Source organism: Ranitomeya variabilis, chromosome 6 (assembly GCF_051348905.1).
Source record: "Ranitomeya variabilis isolate aRanVar5 chromosome 6, aRanVar5.hap1, whole genome shotgun sequence".
NCBI classification, from domain to species: domain Eukaryota; kingdom Metazoa; phylum Chordata; class Amphibia; order Anura; family Dendrobatidae; genus Ranitomeya; species Ranitomeya variabilis.
In genome coordinates this window covers 407,873,631-407,899,716 of record NC_135237.1, presented here as the reverse complement: position 1 = coordinate 407,899,716, position 26,086 = coordinate 407,873,631, and the positions used below count along the sequence as shown (strand labels likewise).

The 26,086-nt window shown below is 43.3% G+C and overlaps 1 protein-coding gene and 1 long non-coding RNA gene across 6 annotated transcripts in view; one reads left to right on the top strand and one right to left on the bottom strand.

Annotated features, from left to right (window-relative positions):
- MTCL1 (microtubule crosslinking factor 1) overlaps positions 1–26,086 on the top strand; it is a 177,035-nt gene that overhangs the window by 132,337 nt on the left and 18,612 nt on the right. For all 5 annotated transcript variants that reach the window (XM_077270217.1, XM_077270220.1, XM_077270216.1 and 2 more), the window contains 2 exons: positions 13,602–13,769; positions 20,582–20,833. In XM_077270217.1, coding sequence (XP_077126332.1) covers positions 13,602–13,769; positions 20,582–20,833 — 420 coding nt within the window. The remainder of the gene's footprint in view (positions 1–13,601; positions 13,770–20,581; positions 20,834–26,086) is intronic.
- LOC143782605 (uncharacterized) overlaps positions 20,677–26,086 on the bottom strand; it is a 44,136-nt gene continuing 38,726 nt past the window's right edge. The window contains exon 3 of the long non-coding RNA XR_013217002.1: positions 20,677–20,815. This is a non-coding gene — a long non-coding RNA (uncharacterized LOC143782605). The remainder of the gene's footprint in view (positions 20,816–26,086) is intronic.

Sequence of the window (26,086 nt, the reverse complement as noted above, 5' to 3'; positions counted from 1 at the left end):
TTGACATATGTCCTACATCAGGAATCCTCCAAAAGTATAGCTCCTACAGAAAACAGTAAAGCCTCATTCAGGTGTCCATTTTATTTAGTATGAGAAAAACCAGACCAATTCTCATCTGTGTGCTGGATCCAGGTTTCATCCATTTTTGTTTTTAGTTTCAGTTTTTACCATAAGGCCACATTCACACGTTGAGTATTTTGTCAGTTTTTTACCTCAGTATTTATAAGACGAAATCAGAATAGGAACAATCAGAGAAAAGTATATTAGAGACACGTCACCACTTCTGTATTTATCACCCACTCCTGGGTTTGGCTTACAGATACTGAGGTAAACTACTGACCAAATACTGAATGTGTGGCTTCTAGAACTAGTGTGGCTTCTATTCTTGTTTAAAAATAAATACCGTATTTTCCGGCGTATAAGACGACTGGGCGTATAAGACGACCCCCCAACTTTTCCAGTTAAAATATAAAATCTTCTTAAAAGTCGGGGGTCTTCTTATATGCCGTATGTCGTCTTATAGGGCCGGTGACTAATGTGCCTTTTGGGTGGGAGTGGTCCCGATGACGACGAGGGGGCGTCTCACAGGAAAGTGTGAGTGGACTATCCCCCATTACCTCATCGTAGCGCTGAAGCGTGGGGTCTCTGCTGGAAGCGGCGGCTCCTCTTTGTGCCGCGTGGGTGCTGTGGGGCGGCGGCTCCTCTTCTGCAGTGTGGGGCCTCTGTGCTGTGGGGCGGCGGCGGCGTATTTTCATGCGGTCAGTCGGGGCTCCTCCGGCATCTTCTTAAAGCCCGGAGGCCCCGCCGGCAGCTCCATTGCTACGATGCGGTGGCCTCCAGGAAAATGGCCGCTAGGGGCGGCGCATGTTCAGATTCAGATCTCGTCCCGAGATCTCAGGAGACGAGATCTGAATCTGAGCAGCGGCCATTTTCCCGGAGGCAGCTCCATTGCTGCGATGCGGTGGCCTCCGGGAAAATGGCCGCTGGGGGCGGCGCATGCTCAGATTCAGATCTCGTCCCGAGATCTCGGGAGACGAGATCTGAATCTGAGCAGCGGCCATTTTCCCGGAGGCCACCGCATCATAGCAATGGAGCTGCCAGCGGGGCCTCCGGGCTTTAAGGAGATGCCGGAGGAGCCCCGACTGACTGCATGAAAATACCCTGCCGCCGCCCCACAGCACAGAGGCCCCACACTGCAGAAGAGGAGCCGCCGCCCCACAGCACAGCACCCACGCGGCACAAAGAGGAGCAGCAGCCGCCGCTCCCAGCACAGAGACCCCACGCTGCAGCGCTACGATGAGGTAATGGGGGATACTCCACGCACTTTCCTGTGAGACGCCCCCTCGTCGTCATCAGGACCACTCCCCACCCACCCACCATATACACCCGGCGTACAAGACGATACCCGGCATATAAGACGACCCCCGACTTTTAAGAAGATTTTCAGGGGTTAAAAAGTCGTCTTATACGCCGGAAAATACGGTAATTTTCTTAGCTTCTCCTACCTATTAACCCCTTCCCGACATGGGCCGTACATGTACAGCGCATGTTTGGTCTTCCCCTTTGCTGCGGGCTCCGACGCTGAGCTCACATCTTTTCCACAACGTCAGCTGATTTGAACAGCTGACATATGCCCTTAACAGTCACGGGTGGAATCGCGATCCACCCGCAGCTTTTATCATGTTAAATGCCGCTGCCAATCTCTTAGGCTGGGTTCATACTGCGTTAAACGCAGGCGTTAAACGAACTGCGTTAACGCAAGTGCCGAAATGCGATCGCGCTAGCGCAGATAGAGCTAGCAGATGCTCTATCTGCGCTAGCGGTGACGGACCCGGAAACGCTGCAGCCCACGTCCCAGGGTCCGTCACTCAATGACGGCACATCGCTATCGCATGCCCATTATGGCATGCGTTGGAGATGCGCCCGAAATAGGGGTTAATGGCAGCGTTAACGGACTGCGTTACACTGCGTTATGCCGCGGTGTAACGCAGTCCGTCTAACCGACTGCCATAATGCAGTATGAACCCAGCCTAACGCATTTAAATTATTTCCGTCAGAAGCAGGTCACTAATCCTGCCCATAGGCGCCCGTGTCCTATGACTACGGGTGGCTGATAGGTTTTCATGACATCCCGGGGTCTGCGGGAGACCTCTGTGGTTGTCATTGTGTAACGAGAACGACTTAACGAGAAAAAAAAAAGTAAAGACGCCAGAATTATGGTTTTTGGGTTGCTGCAACATTTCTTTAAAATGCAATAATGAGTGATCAAAAATTTGTACTTTATCTACACCAAAATGGTATCAATAAAAATGTGAACTCGGTGCGCAAAAAATTTACCCCAGATCATTAAATGGAAACTCTATGGGTATCGGAAATTTTTTTTTTTTTTTTTAACAAAATTTGGATTTTTTTTCACCACGTAATTAAAAAAGAACCTATACATGTTTTGTAACTACTAACTCGTAATGACTTGGAGAATCATATTGACAGGTCACATTTAGCATTTGGTGAACATGGTAAAAAAAGCACTTTTTTTTTGCAATTTCATCGCACTTGAAATTTTTTTTCCCAGTTTTCCGGTACACTATATGGTAAAACCAATAGTGTCGTTCAAAAAAACAACTCGTCCCACAAAAAACAAGCCCTCACATGGCCATACTGACTGGAAAAAAGTTATGGCTCTAGGAATAAGGGAAGTAAAAAACAGAAATGCAAAAAAGGAAAATGGCCCGGTGGTCAAGGGGTTAAAAAGTAAAAGCGTACAGCTCTCAGATGACACATGGATGGTTCTTTAGTGCTATTTTTGCTTTTATTGGACTCACTTGAAAAAGTAAGTTTGATCCACAAATTATATCATAAGCTTCTCAGTTTTGTTTGTTCTTTTTTCTTTCAGTCTGCAAAAAAAGATAGAATATGCTCCCATTACATGTCCATCTGTGAATAACAGATCACATACCTATAATCTATATATAATCGTCTAAGGGGTACTTCCGTCTGTCTGCCTGTCACGGAAATCCCGCGTCGCTGAACGGTTTAGCCCCTTCCCACTCTGTCAGTGCCCCCTCCAGTCAGCGCTCACACAGGGTTAATGGCTGCGTTACACCGCGTTATGCCGCGGTGTAACGCAGTCCGTTAACGCTGCTATTAACCCCGTGTGACCAACTTTGCAGTTGGGCCTATGCAGCATCAACAGTAAAAAGATCTAATGTTAAAAATAATTAAAAAATAAAAAATCATTATATACTCACCTTCCGGCTCCTTTCCCGCTCCTCGCGACGCTCCGGGCCATGCATTGCGGTCTCGCGAGATGATGACGAAGCGGTCTCGCAAGACCACTAAGTCATCTGGGTAATTTCGCAATGCATCGCTGGGAACGGAAGCTGGCGGCCGCATCGCGCGCATAGGGACAGCTTCGCTGGACGCCGGAGGGTGAGTATATAACTATTTTTTATTTTCATTCTTTTTTTTAACAGGCATATGGTGTCCACAGTGCTATATACACTGTGTTCCAAATTATTATGCATATAATATTTCCTCATATTTTCTCTAAATTACCTATCTGAATTGCAGTCATTGTTATTTTCCAGTCATCTACTATTCTAGTATAATTGCAATGTTTTGGAACAAACTGCCTATGAAAACAGTATCTTTTTAAAAAAAATAAACACTCAAAATGGATGTTCCAAATTATTATGCACAGCAGAGTTTTCAACCTTTTTTTTTTTAATTTTGAACAAAAAAATGGTCAATTGTGACGTTATAAACATTATCAGCTTATTACAAAATGAAATCAAACAGTTTTCAAGTGAAACTTTATTCTAGGTGATGTTACATTTGCACATAGGACCCCTTGTTCGAAAGAAGCTTCTGAACTCTCTCGTCCATTGAATTTGTCAGTTTTTGGATGGTTTCTGCTTCAATTGTTTTGCATGTGGACAGAATACCCTCCCAGAGCTGTTGCTTAGATGTGAACTGCCTCCCGCCATCATAGACACTCCTTTTGATGATGCTCCAGAGGTTCTCAATGGGGTTGAGGTCAGGGGAAGATGGTGGCCACACCATAAGTTTGTCCTCTTTTATGCCCATAGCAGCCAGAGATGCAGATGTGTTTTTTGCATAATGAGACGGTGCATTATCATGCATGAAAATGATCTTGCTGCGGAAAGCACGGTTCTTCCTCTTGAACCATGGCAGGAAGTGTTGTTTTAGAAACTCCCCATAGATTATGGAGTTCATCTTTACCCCTTCAGGGATCATAAAAAGGCCGACAATCTCTCTCCCCATGATTCCAGCCCAAAACATTACTCCACCTCCTCCTTGATGGCGCCTTAGCCGTGTTTTCATGGGGTGACCATCAACCAGCCATCCTCCACTCCATCCATCTGGACCATCGAGCGTTGCACGGCACTCATCAGTGAACAAAACAGTTTGGAAGTCAGTCTTCATGTATCGTTTAGCCCACTGGAGCCGTTTCTGCTTGTGTGCAGTGGTCAACAGGATGGCTTACGCACAGCTGCAAACCTCTGAAAGACCCTGCATCTTGTTGATCTGGGGACCTTGGAGGCACCAGCAGGTTCAAAAACTTGTCTGCTGCTATGACAAGGCATTTTTTCAGCTGCTCTTTTAACCTTACGCAATTGCCTGTTGGAAAGAGTCCTCAATTTTTCCTTATCAGCACGCACATGTGTGTGCTGGGAATCAGCTACACACTTCTTGATTGTGCGATGATCACGATGAAGTGTCTTGGCAATGTTGATTGTAGTCATGCCTTGACCTAAATACTCCACAATTTGTTGCTTCTCAGCAGCCGACACATCCTTTTTCTTTCCCATTTTGGCAAAAAATGTAGGCTGCTTAATAATGTGGAACAGCCTTCTTAAGTAGTCTTGCCTTTATTTGGACACAACTGCCAAACTAATTTGCACAGATATCTGCAATTGCTTTCAGTGATATAAAGAGCCCTGACACACATCACCATCAATGAGTTTAAATGACAAACAAAAAAATTCTAACCTTATCACTCCTAAACTCTTTGTGCAGAATAATTTGGAATAACTGGGGAAAAAAAAAAAAAGAGCAAGGAGCCGCACCAACAGCTGGTTTATGTCACCTGCACACACTTATTCTATGTCCTCATCATGCGTAAATGCCCATGCAGATATCGGGTGCTCTCCATGAAAAAATCCAAACTTGAAGTACAACAGTCTATTAGAAAATGCGAGCACTCACCATCCGCTAAAATCCACTTCTTTATTATGACATGTAGTCAAAAGGCAGGACGAATCAGGGAAGAGCCTCAAGACCCGTGTAAGCGCGGCAGCGCGAAACGGCCGTCGTCTTGTGGAATCACGTTTGTTCCCTGATTCGTCCTGCCTTTTGACTACATGTCATAATAAAGAAGTGGATTTTAGCGGATGGTGAGATGGTGAGTGCTCGCATTTTCTAATAGAATAATTTGGAACACAGTGTAGTACTTGGGCTGTGTTATATACTGCGAGGCTGCTATATACTACGTGTGCAGTGTTATATACTGTGTGGCATGTGTTATATACTGTGTGGCCTGTGTTATATACTGCGTGGGCAATTTTATATACTACGTGGGCATTGTTAAATATTACGTGGGCTGTGTTATATACTACGTGCGCAGTGTTATATACTACGTGGGCTGTGTTATATACTATGTGGCTGGGCAATATACTACGTGGCAGTGTTATATACTACGTGGGCAGTGTTATATACTACGTGGGCAGTGTTATATACTACTTGGGCAGTGTTATATACTACGTGGGCAGTGTTATAAACTACGTGTGCAGTGTTATATACTATGTGGGCAGTGTTATATACTACGTGCGCAGTGTTACATACTACGTGGGCTGTGTTATATACTACGTGGCAGTGTTATATACTATGTGGGCAATGTTATATACTGCGTGGGCTGTGTTATATACTATGTGGGCAGTGTTATATACTACGTGGGCAGTGTTATATACTACGTGCGCAGTGTTATATACTATGTGTGCTATGTTATATACTACGTGGCTGTGTTATAGACTACGTGGCTCCTATATACTTCATGGCTGTGCTATATACTACGTGGCTGTCTGTGTTACGTGGCCTCTGCTATATGTGGCTGCTATATACTGTATATACATACATACATACATATTCTAGAATATCCGATGCGTTAGAATCGGGCCACCATCTAGTAATAAATAATAATACCTAAAACATTAACGTGTGAATGAAACCAAACACGATGTGAACGACTGAATCACTTAGAATCATTGAGTCCAGGTGACCTATAAGGATCAGCGGTATAATTTACCTCACTGGTTTTCTGTTCACAGAGAATACCTCCCCCCATTGTAAGTCACCAATTTATTCATTGATATTCTCTTACAAGACCCTTCTGGTATTCCATAATAGGGTGTAATAAAGTATACCTGTGTAATTTTGGGGTTAACCTAATCCTTCTGCTTCCTGGATAGTCAGCTTCATCATCATAATATCTTTGGTAATAGGCAGAACAAGAGTCAAGAGGTTAAAAACAAGCAGATAATCAGGGAGTGTTACTGATGAAATGAGATCATTTCTGGGTGTTACATGTAATTCTCACTAGATTGTTTTCTTCATTAATATTTTTATATTTCTATCTTAGAATCCTGATATATATATGTATATATACAGTGGGGGAAATAAGTATTTGATCCATTGCTGATTTTGTAAGTTTGCCCACTGGCAAAGACATGAACAGTCTATAATTTTAAGGATAGATTAATTTTAACATTGAGAGATAGAATATAAAAAATAAAATCCAGAAAATCACATTGTATAAATTATATAAATTTATTTGCATTTTGCAGTGAGAAATAAGTATTTGATCCCTTTGGAAAACAAGACTTAATACTTGGTGGCAAAACCCTTGTTGGCAAGCACAGCAGTCAGACATTTTTTGTAGTTGATGATGAGGTTTGCACACATGTCAGGAGGAATTTTTGTCCACTCCTCTTTGCAGATCATATCTAATCATTACGATTTTGAGGCTGTCACTTGGCAACTTGGGAGTTTCATCTCCCTCCATAAGTTTTCTATGGGATTAAGGTCTGGAGACTGGCTAGGCCACTCCATGTGACCTTAATGTGCTTCTTTTTGAGCCACTCCTTTGTTGCCTTGGTTGTATGTTTTGGGTCATTGTCTTGCTGTAAGACCCAGCCATGACCCATTTTTAATGTCCTGACAGAGAGAAGGAGGTTGTCACTCAGGATTTTACGATACATGGCTCTATCCATTCTCCCATTGATGCGCTGAAGTAGTCCTGTGCCCTTAGCAGAGAAACACCCCCAAAACATAATGTTTCCACTTCCATGCTTGACAGTGGGGACGGTGTTCTTTGGGTCATAGGCAGCATTTCTCTTCTTACAAACATGGCGAGTTGAGTTAATGCCTTAGACCAGGGCCGTATTTGCCACTAGGCACTTGAGGGCACGTGCCTAGGGCGGGGACAATGCAGGGGGCGGCACCCTGCAAATTGTTCTAGTTAATTAAATATTTCTCCCATAAAATTATTGCAATTAAACATTTTGTTATACACATGTTTATTTGCTTTGTGTTTAGTGGAACAACACAAAAAAACAGGAAAAAAAGCAAATTAGACATAGCTAAAAAAAAATAAAAAAAAAAAATAGGCACGACAAAATTGTTGGCACCTTTCCAAAACTATGGATAAACAGCTTTGTTTCAAGCATGTGATGCTCCTTTAAACTCATCTGTGGCAAGTAACAGGTGTGGGTAATATGGAAATGACACTTGGAAGAAGATAAAAAGGGGAGAAGTTGACTCAATCTTTGCTTTGTGTGTCTGTCTGTGCCACACTAAGGATGGAGAACAGGAAGAGGAGAAGAGAACTGTCTGAGGACTTGAGAACCAAAATTGTTGAAAAATATCAACGATCGCAATGTTACAAGTCCATCTCCGGAGATATTGATGTTCCTTAGTTCACGGTGCACATCATATTCAAGAAGTTTACAACCCCTGGCAATGTAGCTAATCTCCCTTGATGTGAACGGCACAGAAAAATTGATGAAAAGTTGAAACGCTGGATAGTCTGGATGGTAGATAAGCAGCCCAAATCAAATTCCAAAGAAATTCAAGCTATCCTGCAGGGTCAGGGTGCATCAGTGTCAGTGCAAACTGTCCATCGACATTTGAATAAAATGAAACGATATGGCAGGAGACCCATGAGGACTCCACTGCTGACACAGAGACATAAAAAAGCTAGACTGCAGTTTTGTACGTAAGCCAAAATCCTTCTAGGAAAGCGTCTTGTGGACCGAGACCGAGATAGAGCTTTTTGGTAAAGCACATCATTCTACTGTTTTCCGAAGACAGAATGAGACCTACAATGAAAAGGACACGGTACATACAGTCAAATGTGGTGGGGTTTCAAAAATATATTTTGCGGATGTTTTGCTGCCTGTGACACTGGGTGCCTTGACTGTGTGCAAGACATCATGAAATTTGAAGATAACCAAAGGATTTTGGGTCGCAATGTGGCAGCATGGTGGCTCAGTGGGCCGCACTGTAGCCTTGCAGTGCTGGGGTCCTGGGTTTAAATCCCACGAAGGACAACATCTGCAAGGAGTTTGTATGTTCTCCCCATGTTTACGTGGGTGTCCGCCGAGTTCTCAGGTTTCCTCCCATACTCCAAAGACATACTGATAGGGAATTTAGATTGTGAACCCCAATGGAGACAGTGTCGATAATGTTTGTAAAGTGCTGTGGAATTGATATATCAGCAATGCATAATAAATAAATAATAAGGTAGTGCCCAGTGTCAGAAAGCTGGATTTGCATCCTAAGTCATGGGTCTTCTAGCAGGACAATGACCACAAACATTCTTCAAGAAGCACCCAGAGAGCAAAGCGCTGGAGAGTTCTGATGTGGCCAGCAATGAGTCTGGATCTAAATCCCATTGATCACCGGTGGAGAGATCTTAAAATTGCTGTTGGGAGAAGGAGCCCTTCAAATATGAGATATCTGGAGTAGTGATGAGCAAATATACTCGTTACTCGAGGTTTCTCGAGCACGCTCGGGGGTCCTCCGAGTATTTTTTAGTGCTCGGAGATTGTTTTTCTTGCCACAGCTAAATGATTTACATCAGTTAGCCAGCATAAGTACATGTGGGGATTCCGTAGCAACCAGGCAACCCCCACATGTTCCAACACACACATAGGAAATAAGCATGTGTATATCAAAATGTGTAGTTGCAATAAATTTCTGGGAGAAATACTTCATTTTCTGGAAAAATTTCAAGCCACGACTGTAAATTGCATGTGTTTGGGGTGGAGGGTTTAAGAGTGATTGGGAGGGTTAGGAAATGTAACGGCCTTTTGGAATATGGATGGATCAAAAAGGAAACTTTATGGTATGCAAACATAAGGCAGTACACTTTCATATGTCTCCAATGTTACAGAAAATGGACATGTCTATCTTCTATTTTTTTGTTTAACGATAAATAAAAGCCCAATGGTCTATGCTAGTTTGATACTTGAAAAATGGAACTGCGAGGAAATATGCACAAACATTTGTCAGACAGATATTAAATGGATTTACGTTTTACCCATTATATTAATAATAATAATAATAATAATAATAATAATCTTTATATAGCGCCAACATATCCTGCAGCGCTTTACATTATATTCTATGTAAACAACTACATATCCATTTTAATGCGTTTTTTCCTGATTCAAACAGGTATGTTAGGACACCACAGAAGCGTGGTGTAAACCCGCCTTCAATTTGTTTCACATTCTCCCTATGCTCTATGCTGAGCATTGTGTTGGGGCTTCTCTCTTACTCCCCAAAATCAAGATTCAGACCAAAGCCAATATGAAGTCCTGATAGAGCCATTCATTATAATGAGGCCGCCTCCATTCCTGTTGTGTCCATCCAATATTAACAGACAGCCAGATACCGCCGGGACAGAGGGCAGATGAAGTAAAAAGTCACACTGTCTCATTATAGTGTATGTATATTAGTGTGACGTGTTCATACGTTTACATTTTTACATTTAAATTTTACCCAAGTTATGCAAATTACATTAAATGGGGTTCAACTTTAAAGAGGTTTTCCGCTATTGGGGATAGTTTTTGCTTTTTTAATTTAATTGGTTTTCTAGAACTGTTATATTCATGGCCTATCCTTAGGATAGGGTATCAATATTAGATTGGTGGGGGTGCCGCACCTGGCACCCCCACCGATCAGCTGTTCCTGGTGCCAGCGGTGGCCGGATGTGATTAATTTACTAGACATCCTCATTAAATACATGTACTAGGGACTAAAAATCATTTTGCAATTTGTTTTCATTTAAAAATGTGCATCGTTTGTCTTAGTTTGTGAAAATTAATCAGCAGAGGGCAGGTTAAAAATGGCAGGTAAAAGAGTAAACTCTATTAGAATGTCAAATTTGGCTCACTGATAGATTCTCAGATAGCTCTGTAGCCAGTATTAGACAGTGGAACACAGAGACTTTATAAAGGCAACCAGTGCAAATTTTTTTATAAAACGCTCTAGTGAAAATGATTTTGAGCCTCAAATACATACATTTAAGTAAAACAAAATGACCCTAAAGTGGCCAACCACTTTGATATTTGTTGCCAGAGTAATTCTGATAATGTACTTGTGTCTGCGATCCATTTCTGGGCTGATCAATGAAGTGTATTTCTTTGGTGTCAGATAAGGTGCCGAGCATTGAGGTGACAGGCAGTGTCCTGGTGGTGTAGAGTCAGCAGGTAGAAGTGCTGATCCCGTCCTACTGCACCGGGAACGGCTTATTATTCAGGAGACTATGACTCCTTTAACTGAAAATGGTCTCACTGTCAGGAAGATCATTGTCTGATGTGCTGAAATTATGGGTGGATGATGACAGCCAGCATCTCTTTGGGGACTGTATAATGGACATCTTCTAACCACAAAATCAATGCAGTCCTTGTGGCTGTTCCATATGTAAAAGGGCAAAACCTGATAAAGCAGAATTCATTATTAATGTAATAGCAGAGATGTGAGGAACTGTGGAAATCTGTGCCTGAAGATCCCACTGATGAGCCATAACATTAGATCTGCCCATACACATTACAATATTGTCAACCCGCTGATATGGACACTCTAATATGTATGGGTGCCATAGACAATTGATTGGCAGGGGACACAAGGATCCAGCGTGGCAATTGTATAGTGGCCGCTTTCTGCTGGATAATGCATCCTGCCACTTTGCAAAAAATGTTCATAATCGATTTGAGGAACATGATTAAAGAAGCCCTCCTCCCATCAAAACTTTTACCTTAATATATTACAATCATCATATTATATGGCACTGTGTACTTACAGTTCTACCCAGTTAATTCTTCTCTTTTCCATTAGGTCTATGACCTCAAATGATTAAAAACAGACTAGCTAAATCCTTCTAAGCTATATGTAGAAACAGGAAGTCTCTCTTCCCTGCATGAGTCATCATTAGAACTACAATTCTAGTCACTGCAAAGTCCCTGCAGGGGGAGGAGGAGAACAGCTGGATCAGGAGTTGTAGAGGGGACAACTCATGCAGGGAAAAGAGACTTCCTGTTTCTACATATAGCGAAGGACTCAGCTAGTCAGTTTTTAATGTAATGTGACATGTGATGTCATAGACCTAATTGAAAAGAGAAGAGTTAAGTGGATAGAATGGAAAACGAGCAGTTGTAAGTGCACAGTGCTATATAATATGTTTGCAAAATATTAAGAGGATAAACATTTTGATGTGAGTGCTTCTTTAACCCCTTTACCACCTTGGAGTTTTCCCATTTTTGTTTTTTTTCTCCCCTTCTTCCTAGAGCCATAACTTTAAATTTTTTCCATCAATATGGCCATGTGAAGGTTTCTTTTCTGCGGGACAAGTTGTACATTTGAACGACACCATTGATTTTACCGTATAGTGCACTCAAAAACAGGAAAAAATTGAAATGACAGCATGAGCCCACAGCTGTTAAAGGTATAAAGTTTACCTCTGGTCATTGGTGTCGACCAACTACTGCTCTCATCAACCGACGCCTGCTACCGCTAATAACAATGAGAGTAGCAGCGGCTGATGGGAGGATTCATTAGCCGGCTTCTATGCTTTAGATAAATAATAAAGAGAAAAAACAGAGTGGATTCCCCTGTATTTTTGATAACCAGACAGGCAAAACTCACAGCTGGTGGCTGCAACCCTCAGCTGTCAGCTTCAGCAAGGCTAGTTATCAAGAATAGAGTGGTCTGAGTTCAGCGCTGAACCGTGAGACTTTCCCACTGTGCTAGAGGGGATCTTACCGAGATCACTGCATTTCAGCTTGGCTGGGAACGCAGCTTCAGTGACCGGCAGTACCCTCGATGAGGTCACCGCCGGTCATTGACTCTGCGCTCGCAGCATCTCATTCCCCAGTGGTTCTCAGCCTGGACGGTCGCATCTTGGCACCGTCCAGGTTGAAAACTGTTGATCCCCCCCCCCCCCCCCAGACATGGATTACGGCGTGAGAGAGAATGACAGACAAGTAAAGGATATTGTTGTTTTCTATTTTTGTTTTATCACAGGAGAGGAGGGTTTCTGAAAACAAAACAAAAAAGGAAACGTTTGTTTTATTTCAGATAAAAGACTTTATCCTGGCTGTATCTTTATTTACCATGTAACTAAAGGATTAGTAATGGATAGGTGTTTTATAGATGCCTCTCCATTTGATGTCACCTGACAATACAAAGGTGACATCAACTTCACTTCAATGAACCCCACTTGCCACCGTTACAGGGCAAGTGGAAAGATGCACCCTTTCTGGGCGCCTGCTATTTTTAGGCTGGGGGGGCAATATCCATGGCCCCTTACCAGCCTGAGAATACCAGCCCCCAGCTGTCTGCTTTTGGTTGGCTGGTTGTCAAAAAATGGGGGGGACCCCACCCCTTTTTCCCACCCCTTTTTCCCACCCCTTTTTTTAAATTATGTATTTAATAATTTAAAAAATTGGATGGGGACCCCTCAGTTCTTGATAACTAGCCTTGCTGAAGCTGACAGCAAAAACCTGTGCTGTTTTTTTTTTTTTTTAATTATTTACAGCACAGGCACCAACTGATGAATACTCCCATCAGCCACTCCTGCTCTCACTGGTATAAGCGGCAGCAGGCGTCGGCTGATGGGAGCAGTCGCATCAGCTGACACCAATGACCAGTTTAAACTTTATACCACCGATCACTGCTGCAGGCTCACGCTGTCTTTTGACAGTGTGAGAACCGTGGCTGTCTGACTGGGGGTGATGATTTCACTGCTGATCAGAAGCGGTGTTTGCCGCACTGTTATGCACATGACAGCATGGCAAATACTGGATGTTCGGTCCCCCCATTCAAGTGAATGGGGTCCGGGTACTGTTCTGGTACCTGAACCCAAAATTTTTGTAAATGTTCTTCTGGACCTGAACTTCCAGGTGTCCGCCCATCTCTACACATATTGTTAACTGTTTCCCATTTTGTTATAAAGCCCTTATTTACACAGGTTTCCTTTTTGCATTTTCAATAATTTATCTGTATGTATGTTCCCTTAGGCAAGTGAAAACCGTCGTCTCCTTGGTGCGTTTAAGGGCTTATTGGATGATTTCCGCTCTGAACTGCGAGATGAAGCAACAGACAGACATGAAGTCCAGCAGCGATTTGCCGAGAACAAAGCTGCATGGGAAGTGGAGGAAACAGAACTTAGATGTCGTCTGGAGCAGGTATGGAAACCCACAAACCATGGTCCTGTACAGTCAGACACAGCCATTACACAGTACACAGAAGGGGCACATTTACAAGATTATCTCAGCACAGGAACATTTAAACACATCCAATTTATTATTCCAAGATCTGTTGATTAAAATGAATTTTTGTTCGTTGGAAAACCCTTTTAAGCATGTCATTTGGAGCAAATCGTACATCAGTCGCTCAGATGTGGCTGCCCGCTCAGATGTGGCTGCCCGCTCAGATATGGCTGCCCGCTCTGATGTTGGTGTCTGCTCAGATATGGCTGCCCGCTCAGATGTGGCTGCCCGCTCAGATGTGGCTGCCCGCTCAGATATGGCTGCCCGCTCTGATGTTGGTGTCTGCTCAGATATGGCTGCCCGCTCAGATGTGGCTGCCTGCTCAGATGTGGCTGCCCGCTCAGATATGGCTGCCCGCTCTGATGTTGGTGTCTGCTCAGATATGGCTGCCCGCTCAGATGTGGCTGCCTGCTCAGATGTGGCTGCCTGCTCAGATGTGGCTGCCCGCTCAGATGTGGCTGCCTGCTCAGATATGGCTGCCTGCTCAGATATGGCTACCACTCAGATATGGCTGCCCGCTCAGATATGGCTGCCCGCTCAGATATGGCTGCCCGCTCAGATATGGCTGCCCGCTCAGATGTGGCTGCCCGCTCAGATGTGGCTGCCCGCTCAGTTGTGGCTGCCCGCTCAGATGTGGATGCCCTCTCAGATGTGGATGCCCTCTCAGATGTGGCTGCCGCTCAGATGTGGCTGCCACTCAGATATGGCTGCCCGCTCAGATGTGGCTGCCGCTCAGATGTGGCTGCCGCTCAGATGTGGCTGCCCGCTCAGATGTGGATGCCCTCTCAGATGTGGATGCCCTCTCAGATGTGGATGCCCTCTCAGATGTGGATGCCCTCTCAGATGTGGATGCCCTCCCCGCTCAGATGTGGCTGCCTGCTCAGATGTGGCTGCCTGCTCAGATGTGGCTGCCTGCTCAGATATGGCTGCCCGCTCAGTTGTGCCTACAGGGAAAAGATTAGTGAGACAGAGCAAGATTAAATGGAGATTACAATTACGATTAACCTCATTTCTCTGCTTCGATCCAAAGTGCACTGTTCTAGAAACAAAATCTTTTCAGAAAGCCTGTACACGGTGCCATCTAATCTCCCGCCAGTAATTATAGGAAATCTAGGTTGAAAGCTGTTTCTATCTACGGGTCTTATATCTTCATTTTTTACTTTACAGACAAAGCGCCAGACTTACTGTAAGTGTACTTTAAAGGGGTTATACCATGATCTAGAAAGCATTTTAACAAATAGGGCGTTATAAAAGAAGCCTTTCTCCCATTGGAAACTCTTTGAAGGTAACACTGCAGTCAGAATACAGTGGCGCCCCCTGCAGTCTCCTGTGTAACAGTGTCCACCTGGGCATGCTTTTATTGGTGAACACATATTTGCCATGTTTCATCTGCCTGTGACCGGATCCTCATTCAGAGTAGCGACCAGATGATCCTTCTGATCAGTGAGGGTCTTACTACCATGACCCTCACGGACCCTGAGAATGTGCGGTCCGCATGGCTATTTTAGCTCCTCACGGATTTCCCTCCACAGCAACACTTCACCTGCTGTACAGGGACCTGTAACTTTGTTGCAGACTCTTCCTGTGTATTACACAGCCAAAACATCAAAAATTATATTCTATGTATGAACCCAGCCTTAATGCGCTCGGCCATCTCATTAACAAATGAATAACCATAAACTTATATTATGATGCAGGCTGCTAAATGTTTGAGTAGCCTTCCCACTATCCATACATTTTACTTAGCCTCTGATTGTACTACCAAGCCATTGCACTGCTTTCATCCAACCACTTTGTGTAGCTGTGCACACATACTGTAATATCTACCAGCACTATAAGTGCTGGCACTTCCTTTTGATAACTTGCTGTTGTGCATTGTGCCTCTATTAGGAAGCATTGATTGTCCTGTTCTTGTCCTGAAATTTGTTTCCAACCCTTATTTTTTCCTATACATTGTAATACTCTAAAGACACAGACATCTGCAAACACAGAGAATAACATCTACCCCTACTTCCAGTGATCCACATTGGCCTCTCCTCTGCCATAGACAGATTTCACTTTATAAAAAGCTTTGGTTTGGCTTTTGTTTTTTTTCAGGGTAAAAATATAATTTTGGATAAAATACATAAATTACATTTGGCTCTTTAAAGGGAATATAACATACTTATTAATTATACTTACTACTTTTGACTTACACTTATTACTTACACTTATTACTATGTAAACCCAGATAAAGAATCATAATTTTTACTACTTATCATTTTTAATTTCCCAGTTATTTTATTTTTTTCTATAGATAATTGTGGGGACAGCTTTCTTGCCATAGCTGCAGATCACTCTTGATGAAATCGGTACAGAGACGTGATTTAGTGCAGCCACGTGGACATTGGAGCTTGTGTCTGAGCATGGGGGGCTATTGTCTGCACACTCTGTATGGAGAGGTGATTGTGCAGAGAGTGGGAGGAGGTGAGCTATGCCTGTCACCTAAGGTCATAATGTGATCCCATGGTATCTGCCTCCATCTTTATAATAATGGCATTATCTGCCCATGATAATAACCTAATGACTGCTGCAAGTGATCTCTACAGAACAAATGTCAGCCTATCATTACTGAAAACCGCTATAGCTCAGCATGATTTTTTTGGGTCACCGAACATTTAAGAAAAATATGTTTAGCATGAAGACTAGATTTCATTTTCTGTTGACGTCTTACTTTTAAGGAACATTTCTTGTAGTGGATGATGGTGGGCTGCACTTGCTGCCGAGCGGGAGCACCTTACGGGTTTCTCTCTGTGAATGGATATGCTGTACAGTCACCTGACTGTGGGGGGCACATCGTTTTATGCTCTGATTTGGTGCTTGCGTCTTCTTGTTACGGAAGGTTGCTCGGCATATTGATTTATCATTGGGGGCTTTCTTCTGCCCCTGGTGACAGGTGGTAGCGTTTCCTTTATACAGTGGAGTGCGGGGTAGTTGTGAGCAGTGTCCTTGATGCTTTGGAGCACTGTGGTCACGCCATTAGCGGACGGTTCTGATGTATACAGGTTGTTTGCTCCCAGTAGCAGGTGGTTTAGTAATCAGCACATTGCACTAAGGATTGTACAATTGCTCCTGGCAATTACTTCATCCTGACAGGTTGTATCATATGTCTGTGTGGAAGGAAAATGAGCAGGATGACGGCAATATCTGGAACACGATCATTCAGTGCAGAGCAGAGGCGCTGGCCTCTAATGAGATGTTTGGGTTAGAAATGACTCGTTTTCCTACCTAGATCTGGGAGTTTCCCGAGACAGTCATTGCGTCTGCTCATAAAATGATATCACATTTCCTGAATTTTACCACTATTCAGTCTGGCGTAACTTTTCAAGTGGAGGAAAATGCGTCATCATCATATATCTCATTTTACCTAAAACACAAAAGAAAATTAACCGGTTCAAAACCAGGATATTTATAGACCTTCAGGACTGAGCAATGTTTAGCCATTTTAATTGCACGTTTAAAGGGGCAATCCTGATTCATACATTTAATGCATATCCAAAGGACATGCCATAAATGTAAAGTAGATGGAGGTCCCTCCTATAGGACTTCCATCTATCTGAAGAACGTACCCTGAGGCCAGTGGAGAGGTGGTGAGAAATGAATGGAACGTCCTGCTCTCAACTGACAGCAGTGTCCATTAGTGCCCCGTTCTCAAGTATTGGATGGACTCGCATCTCCTATACACTTATGGAATATTCTGTGGATGTGCCATACATTTATACGATGGAAATAACCCTTTAAAAGCTATAACTTTATTCCCTTTTTGGATATTTAAAGGGAACTTGTTGTCTGATTCATGCTGCCTGTAGCTTGGGCAGCATAAATCAGAGCCTGGCTTCAATATTAAATATAAAGTGGGCATCACTTATTAAATGTGACTTGTCAGTTAGTCTGACTGTGCTATTGCAACTGTGTACATATTACTCAGAAACACTACTTTGAAAAGCCAGCCGGAGACTGTGCATCTTCAGCTGACTAATCCGAGGTAGGTCCCTAGCAGCTTCTCCACGCCCTTGACTGACAGGTCTCTCATTATGAGCACACATACAAAGAGACCTGACAGTCTGGGGAAGTAGAACAAGTAGAAACTGTTGGGGACCTTCCTCGGACAAGTCAGTTCTAGACACACAGTTCATCCAGTCTCTGATTCATGCTGCATGTGGTTCAGGCCATCAGTAGGTTTTGCAACAATAAGCTTGTGAAGGTCTTGAGAGAGCTCACTGGTTTAAGTCATAATGAGATGTTTCTTGTGTGGTACCTTGGTAATGAGACACCTTTCTATAGGCCATCAGTTGAACCAGCTGATATTATTTTTCACTAAGTGGCAGGATTGCTTTCTAATTAAATTACTAATAGATTTCCGCTGGTGTCATGACTTTCCATGGCTTTTTGCACCTTTCTTTGTTCATGTGTTCAATACTTTTTCCCTGAGTCATTTCTCATTATTACACATAAATTAATTTGTGGTCATCTATGGTTTGATTTCTTTTCCTTTGTGGATTGGATGGGTTGTTACCTACATCTAGTGAGAATTTCATGTGAATGACACCGTTAGAAATATAGTTACTTAGAAAATTGGTGACGTGTTGAATACTTATTTCACCCACTGTATATCCCAACCATCTTGTGACAGTCACGTAACCAGCTAGACTAAGGCTACTTTCACACTAGCGTAGTTTTGCCTACGTCGCAATGCGTCGTTTAGGAGAAAAAACACATCCTGCAAAGTTGCCCACAGGATGCGTTTTTTCCCCATAGACTTACATTAGCGACACATTGCGACGTGTGGCCACACGTCGCATCCGTCGTGCGACGGATGCGTCGTGTTTTGGCGGACCGTCGGCACAAAAAAACGTTTCATGTAACTTTTTTGGTGCGTCGAGTCCGCCATTTTAGACCGCGCATGCGCGGCCGAAACTCCGCCCCCTCCTTCCCGGAACTCACAATGGGCAGCGGATGCATTGTAAAACTGCATCCGCTGCCCACGTTGTGCTACTTTAACACACTGTCCGTTAGTACGTCGGGCCAACGGTTTGCGACGGCCCGTACCGACGGACTAGTGTGAAAGTAGCCTAATAGAGGAAACCGCAATCTCACTAATGCATAACTGAGTCCATTGGGTGTTCTCATTGAAGTATATTTAATCCTCAATCAGACAGCCATTCTTCACTTACGCGTTCTATCCATGACATTCACGGGCAGAACCCATATCCAATGTAGTCTATGGAGCTGTTCACATGTCTGTGTTTTTGAAGACAGTGTGTCCGTCCAAAAATCTCAGAGACACATAACCATTATTTACCAGCATCATGGATGAAAAGTACCAATACAAGTTTATGGGACCGGGAAAATCACTGATGACACTTAGACCTTTCTGTGTGTATGAAGAAATCTGGATGTCTGAATGAGGTCTTATTAAAGCTATGTAAAAGAAAATCTTTGTTGAGCAACAATAAAAACCAATCAGAGCTCTGATTGGTTGTGATGGATATAATGGACAATTTTTTTTTATTTTCAACGGCTTTGGTCAATGAGGCCCATTGAGTGCTGTGTACGTGACATTAAAGGGAACCTGTCACCACGTTTTTGGAAGATGGGATAAAAATAGCGTTAAATAGGGGCAGAGGTGGGCGTTACATTAGTGTGTGTGTTATGCGTTTATTACCCACCTAAGTTGCCGAAATAACTTTGCAAAGTCTCCGTTTTCGCCTGTCAATCAGGCTGGTCAGGTCGCATGGGCGTTGTCTTCCCCCAGATTTGGCGTAGTTTTCCGTTGGTGGCGTAGTGGTGTGCGCATGCCCAAAGTCCGGAATCCTCTTCCAGGGGATTTAAAATAGCGCGGTGTTCGTTATTGCATTGGTGATCGGTGGGCGCGGCCATCTTCCTTTGGCCGCGCGTGCGCAGAAGCGGCGCTCTGCTAGCCGCGGCTTCAGGAAAATGGCCGCCGCGATATCCATCTGCGCACGCGCGGCATCCCGCGGCCATTTTCCTGAAGCCGCGGCCAGCAGAGCGCCGCTTCTGCGCACGCGCGGCCAAAGGAAGATGGCCGCGCCCACCGATCACCAATGCAATAACGAACACCGCGCTATTTTAAATCCCCTGGAAGAGGATTCCGGACTTTGGGCATGCGCACACCACTACGCCACCAACGGAAAACTACGCCAAATCTGGGTGAAGACACCACGCCCATGTGACCTGACCAGCCTGATTGACAGGCGAAAACGGAGACTTTGCAAAGTTATTTCGGCAACTTAGGTGGGTAATAAACGCATAACACACACACTAATGTAACGCCCACCTCTGCCCCTATTTAACGCTATTTTTATCCCATCTTCCAAAAACGTGGTGACAGGTTCCCTTTAAAAAGAACAGTCAGTCATATGCAGTCATGCGGCAGCTAAGTTTTAAAGTAATTTCTGGACACCGCATTTTTTTTAACTAATTCCTCTTTTTTAACAACAAATCGTGGGAAAAAAGCATCAAAACGTTTGTGTGAGCCACTCTTCATCTACCTTCACACACACACTTTTATGAAAGCATTTGTTTTCTATCAAAAAACCATGCTTATTCTGGATTTTTTTTTCAGCATGTATATAGAGAGCAAAGTTAAAATGAGCCAATATGAAAGCTCACTTTTTTTTGCGCTTTGTTAAAAGTCTTAAACTCAAAATATTTTTTCCTTCTTGCAGTTTGAAACAAAAAAAACAAGAGCGGCAGGAGATTTGAGCCCCGCTGAGAAGAAGGCGTCCTTTAACCTTGAGCGTGATGAGTACAAGAAGCTGCTGGCGGACAGCCACAGGCTGGTGATGGACCTCCGAAGACAAGTCCAGCAGAGCGATAAGAACTGGAACCGGGAGAGAGCTGAGCTTCTGGATCGGGTTGACAGAGAGAGGCACGACTGGGAGCAGCAACGCAGGGAGCTCCTGAGAAGAATAGAACAGGTACAGTGCGTGTGTAGACAATTTGTATTTTGATGATTCATTTTATTATTGAACATTTATAATACTGTTGGTCAATCCTGAAACCTGAATATTTAAGAAAGTAAAAGTGAGTTTTTGTCTTTCTAAGGAGAATATCTATGTGCATAATTATAGGGCAATTAGTGTGCAGAAAAACATAATTTTTCACATCTCAATTGTTTATTTTCATCTGTTAAAGTGAGAATAATAACCAAATAACTCATGTACAAAAATACATTTCTGACATTTAAAAAAATATATCAGTGACCCATATAGCCCTCCTTCTTTTCAATATCCTAAGCCTTCCATCCATAGAGTCTGCCAGTTTTTTAATATGTTGATTATCAACTTTTCGGGAAGCCCAAATATCTTACCAAATTCAAGACAGTTGCATCCCTCTGAAAGACTTTTTACAAAGTTAAATCTCATTTTTTGCTTATTCTCACTGAGGAAAATAAGCTGAAAATAATTCTGCACAACTTAATAAAGGGAATGGATATCTTTAGGCCGCACACTTCTCATTACACAAATACACATCACCTGATCTGCCTCATCCAATAAACATTCAAGTTTATACAACTTGAAGTTAGAAAATCTGCATAAAAACCAAAGATATGGTAAAAATACTCACTCGTATACTAACTGTACTCATAGTGAATAAATATATACACTCCAAGTGTTAATGGTCACCTCACAGCTGTAAAAGGTTATCACGAACAGGCTTGGAGCAAGCTACTCCATTTCCCAGAGCCCTGGAGTTTCCCTGGCCCTTCACCCTTTAACCCCTACACAGGGATCTAGACTTACACACGGGTACCTGGGCAAGGGTCACAGAGTCAGTTGCTCTTTGGTAGCACAATCTGTCAGGAAGGATAGTCAAGTAGCTGGGTTAAAACCAATAAGGCCACAAAGGTACAAAATTGTAAGGCAGGAGAAACATCAATAAAGAAGCCAAGGTCAATACAGGAAAACACAATACTAAACTGGAGCAGACAACACAGACCTCAACCAGGGAAGCACAAAGCTATAACTGGCAGCTTCCAGCAGTAAGCTGGAAGCTTAAGTAGGGTGTGGTGCCTTCCAATTTTCTTGAGCAGGGAGCTAATAACTCCAGCTGGACAGGACACACACCCATACTGTCAGACTGGACAAAACTGCGGGTTCTAGCCACCTTAACCTTAGAGGCTGGACAGAGCATGTAACGTCCAGAACTTCTGAATGGCTAAAACATACAAGTACCAGCATCTACGCCTTTAAGGTGTTATAGCGTCCTTAATCATGAAAGATGCTGGTAACGTGTATATTCTGACATGGCTAAAACAAAGAAGGCTGCTAGTTTATGGAGCTCGATTTTACCGCTCTCTTTTCTACAAATGACTATACTATGCAGTCAGTCAGTTGTTAGTTTGTATTCCAATGTGGCTTTTGTTGGTGCATGTATTTGACTATTCACGTGACCAGTAGTTGATTCTTGCGAAAAAAAAAACTATAATTTTAGCACATTAATGTATTTTGCTTGTGTAAAACATAAATCATTTTGATGAGATTTATCTTTAATGGCAAAGGGTGGTTTGAGGAATGAAATAAAAGTGCAGAATGTTACTGTAACACGATTATAGGGTCTCAGAAGACACAAATTATGATTTCCCTCCAGATGGGCTTTTTTCCTTAGTTTAGAAGTTACACGTTCATGGAAAGTTATATTTTAAATATCCACGTTTCATCTTATGTACTTTAAAAACCTCATATTACAAACATTTTAATGTAACGTTAGAACTTCGGATATCCTTATACCGGAATATCAGGGTAAGAATAGCCAGGCGTATCTGTGGGCTTCTTCTGAATATAGGTCGCTGAGTCTTACATCAGTAGAAAACTTTGATACGAGCATTTATCACCTAACCAATCTTGGCATTGTGCTCTCTGGGGTTTCTTAAAAGCAGCTTATAGGAAAGTGCATATCAGCTGGTAAAGCATTTTGTGGGCATAGAAATGTGGGAACACAGGTCTGACCTAGCACACTTAACATTGCCAAATACAGATGCAGCACTTTCTCTATTTTGACCTTGTTCCATCAGTACAGTTTGCTGAAGTTTATCTCTTTATATTATATATACTTGAGTCCTGGTGACAGGTTCTCCTTAAGGGTGATTAATGTAAGGTCTACTTAGGCCAAGTATTTATGATTTTATAACATATGGACATCAAAGTAAAATTTAAACCGTACGTTTTTAATGATATTTTTCAACAATATATTGTAGCAACATTTCAACAGGATAGAAAAATAATAAAGGAAGCCCAGACAGTTATAAGAACAATATATTCAATACTATAGACATCCAAAAATGTTGAATTGTTAGACTACAAATTCAGTTCCACAATCTATATTAATATCTAAAAGACTAATGTGCAATCTACAATCCATAGACGTTTCTTCAGCCCAACATGAACAAGAATATTTTATGAACCTTTTTTTGTGTATTCAGGCTGAAATTATATCTAGAAAAGAGAGATTTATTCATCCTACACTGTTATGATCTGGTGGCCTAAGAGCAGCATGAGACGTACTCTGGAGAAGGTGGTACCTGTACTGACTGCAGACCCTGAACCTAACACAGCAACTAGAAGTAGCCGTGGAATGTACCTAGCGCTCCCTAGACATCTCGACACAGCCGGAGGACTAATTACCCCTAGAGATAGAAAAGGGAAAACTATCTTGCCTCAGAGAAAATCCCCAAAGGATAGGCAGCCCCCCACAAATATTGACTGTGAGAGGAGAGGGAAAAAACATACACAGACTGAAATGAGAATTTAGCAAAGGAGGCCACTTCTAGCTAAATAGAAAGGACAGGACAGAGTACTATGCGATCAGTATTAAAACACTAGAAAATATCCACCACAGAAAATACAAAATCTCCACAGCTAACTAAAGATATGGAGGGTATATCTGCATCTCCAGAGATACCAGCTTGGCTAAACAAATCCCTATACAGACCAAGCTGGACAAGACAAAAACATGGAAAAGAACTGAACAATAAGGCCACAGCATGTGGACAGCAAAAATCAAGGCCAGATCTTATCTTTGTTGAAATGAACTGCAAAGCATAAGAGACCAGGCAGGGATGTGAATCCTCCAGGAACAATGGACAACTGGCACTGACTAAAGGGTGAAGCAGGACTAAATAGCCCAGTCAAAATTGCAAAAAGTGAACACACCTGATAAATGCTGCGATTCAGAGACAGCAGCGCTACCACTTACAACCACCGGAGGGAGCCCAAGAGCAGAATTCACAACAGTACCCCCCCCTTGAGGAGGGGTCACCGAACCCTCACCAGAGCCCCCAGGCCGATCCGGACGAGCCAAATGAAAGGCACGAACCAAATCATCAGCATGAACATCGGAGGCAACAACCCAAGAATTATCCTCCTGGCCATAACCCTTACATTTGACAAGATACTGAAGCTTCCGCCTCGAAAAACGAGAATCCAAAATCTTCACAACCACATACTCCAACTCCCCATCAATCAACACCGGGGCAGGAGTATCAACAGAGGGAACAACGGGCACCACACATATTTCCGCAACAAAGATCTATGAAAAACATTATGAATGGAAAAAGAGGCTGGAAGGGCCAAACGAAAAGACAATGGATTGATAATCTCAGAAATCCTATAAGGGCCAATAAACCGAGGCTTAAACTTAGGGGAAGAAACCTTCATAGGGACATGACGGAAAGACAACCAGACCAAATCCCCAACCCGAAGCCGGGAACCAACACACCGATGACGGTTAGCAAAACGCTGAGCCCCCTCCTGAGACAACACCAAATTGTCAACAACATGAGCCCAAATTTGCTGCAACCTGTCAACCACAGAGTCCACCCCAGGACAATCAGAAGGCTCAACCTGCCCTGAAGAAAAACGAGGATGAAAACCAGAGTTACAAAAGAAGGGTGAAACCAAGGTAGCAGAACTAGCCCGATTATTAAGGGCAAACTCGGCCAATGGCAAGAAAGCCACCCAATCATCCTGATCAGCAGACACAAAGCATCTCAAATAAGTTTCCAAAGTCTGATTAGTTCGCTCGGTTTGGCCATTTGTCTGAGGATGAAATACGGAAGAAAAAGACAAATCAATGCCCAGCCTAGCACAAAAGGCCCGCCAAAACCTAGAAACAAACTGGGAACCTCTATCGGACACAATATTCTCTGGAATGCCATGCAAACGAACCACATGCTGAAAAAACAACGGAACCAAATCAGAAGAGGAAGGCAACTTAGGCAAAGGTACCAAATGAACCGTCTTAGAAAACCGGTCACAAACCACCCAGATAACTGACATCCTCTGGGAAACCGGAAGATCCGAAATAAAATCCATAGAAATATGCGTCCAAGGCCTCTCAGGGACCGGCAAAGGCAAAAGCAACCCACTAGCGCGGGAACAGCAAGGCTTGGCCCGCGCACAAGTCCCACTGGACTGCACAAAAGAACGAACATCCCGTGACAAAGCAGGCCACCAAAAGGACCTACCAACCAAATCTCTGGTACCAAAAATCCCAGGATGACCAGCTAACACAGAACAATGAACCTCCAAAATCACTTTACTAGTCCATCTGTCAGGAACAAACAATTTCCCCACTGGACAGCGGTCAGGTTTATCAGCCTGAAATTCCTGAAGAACCCGACGTAAATCAGGGGAGATGGCAGAAAGAATCACCCCTTCCTTCAGAATACCGACCGGCTCAAGGACCCCAGGAGAATCAGGCAAAAAGCTACTAGAGAGGGCATCAGCCTTAACATTCTTAGAACCCGGAAGATACGAGACCACAAAATCAAAACGGGAGAAAAACAGGGACCATCGGGCCTGTCTAGGATTCAGCCGTTTGGCAGACTCGAGATAAATCAGATTCTTATGATCGGTCAAGACCACAATACGGTGCTTGGCCCCCTCAAGCCAATGTCGCCACTCCTCAAATGCCCACTTCATAGCCAACAACTCACGATTGCCGACATCATAATTGCGTTCCGCAGGCGAAAACTTTCGAGAAAAGAAGGCACACGGTTTCATCAAGGAACCATCAGAATTCCTCTGAGACAAAACGGCCCCTGCCCCAATCTCAGAAGCGTCAACCTCAACCTGAAAAGGAAGAGAAACATCCGGCTGACGCAACACAGGGGCAGAAGTAAATCGGCGTTTAAGCTCCTGAAAGGCAGAAACAGCCGCAGAGGACCAATT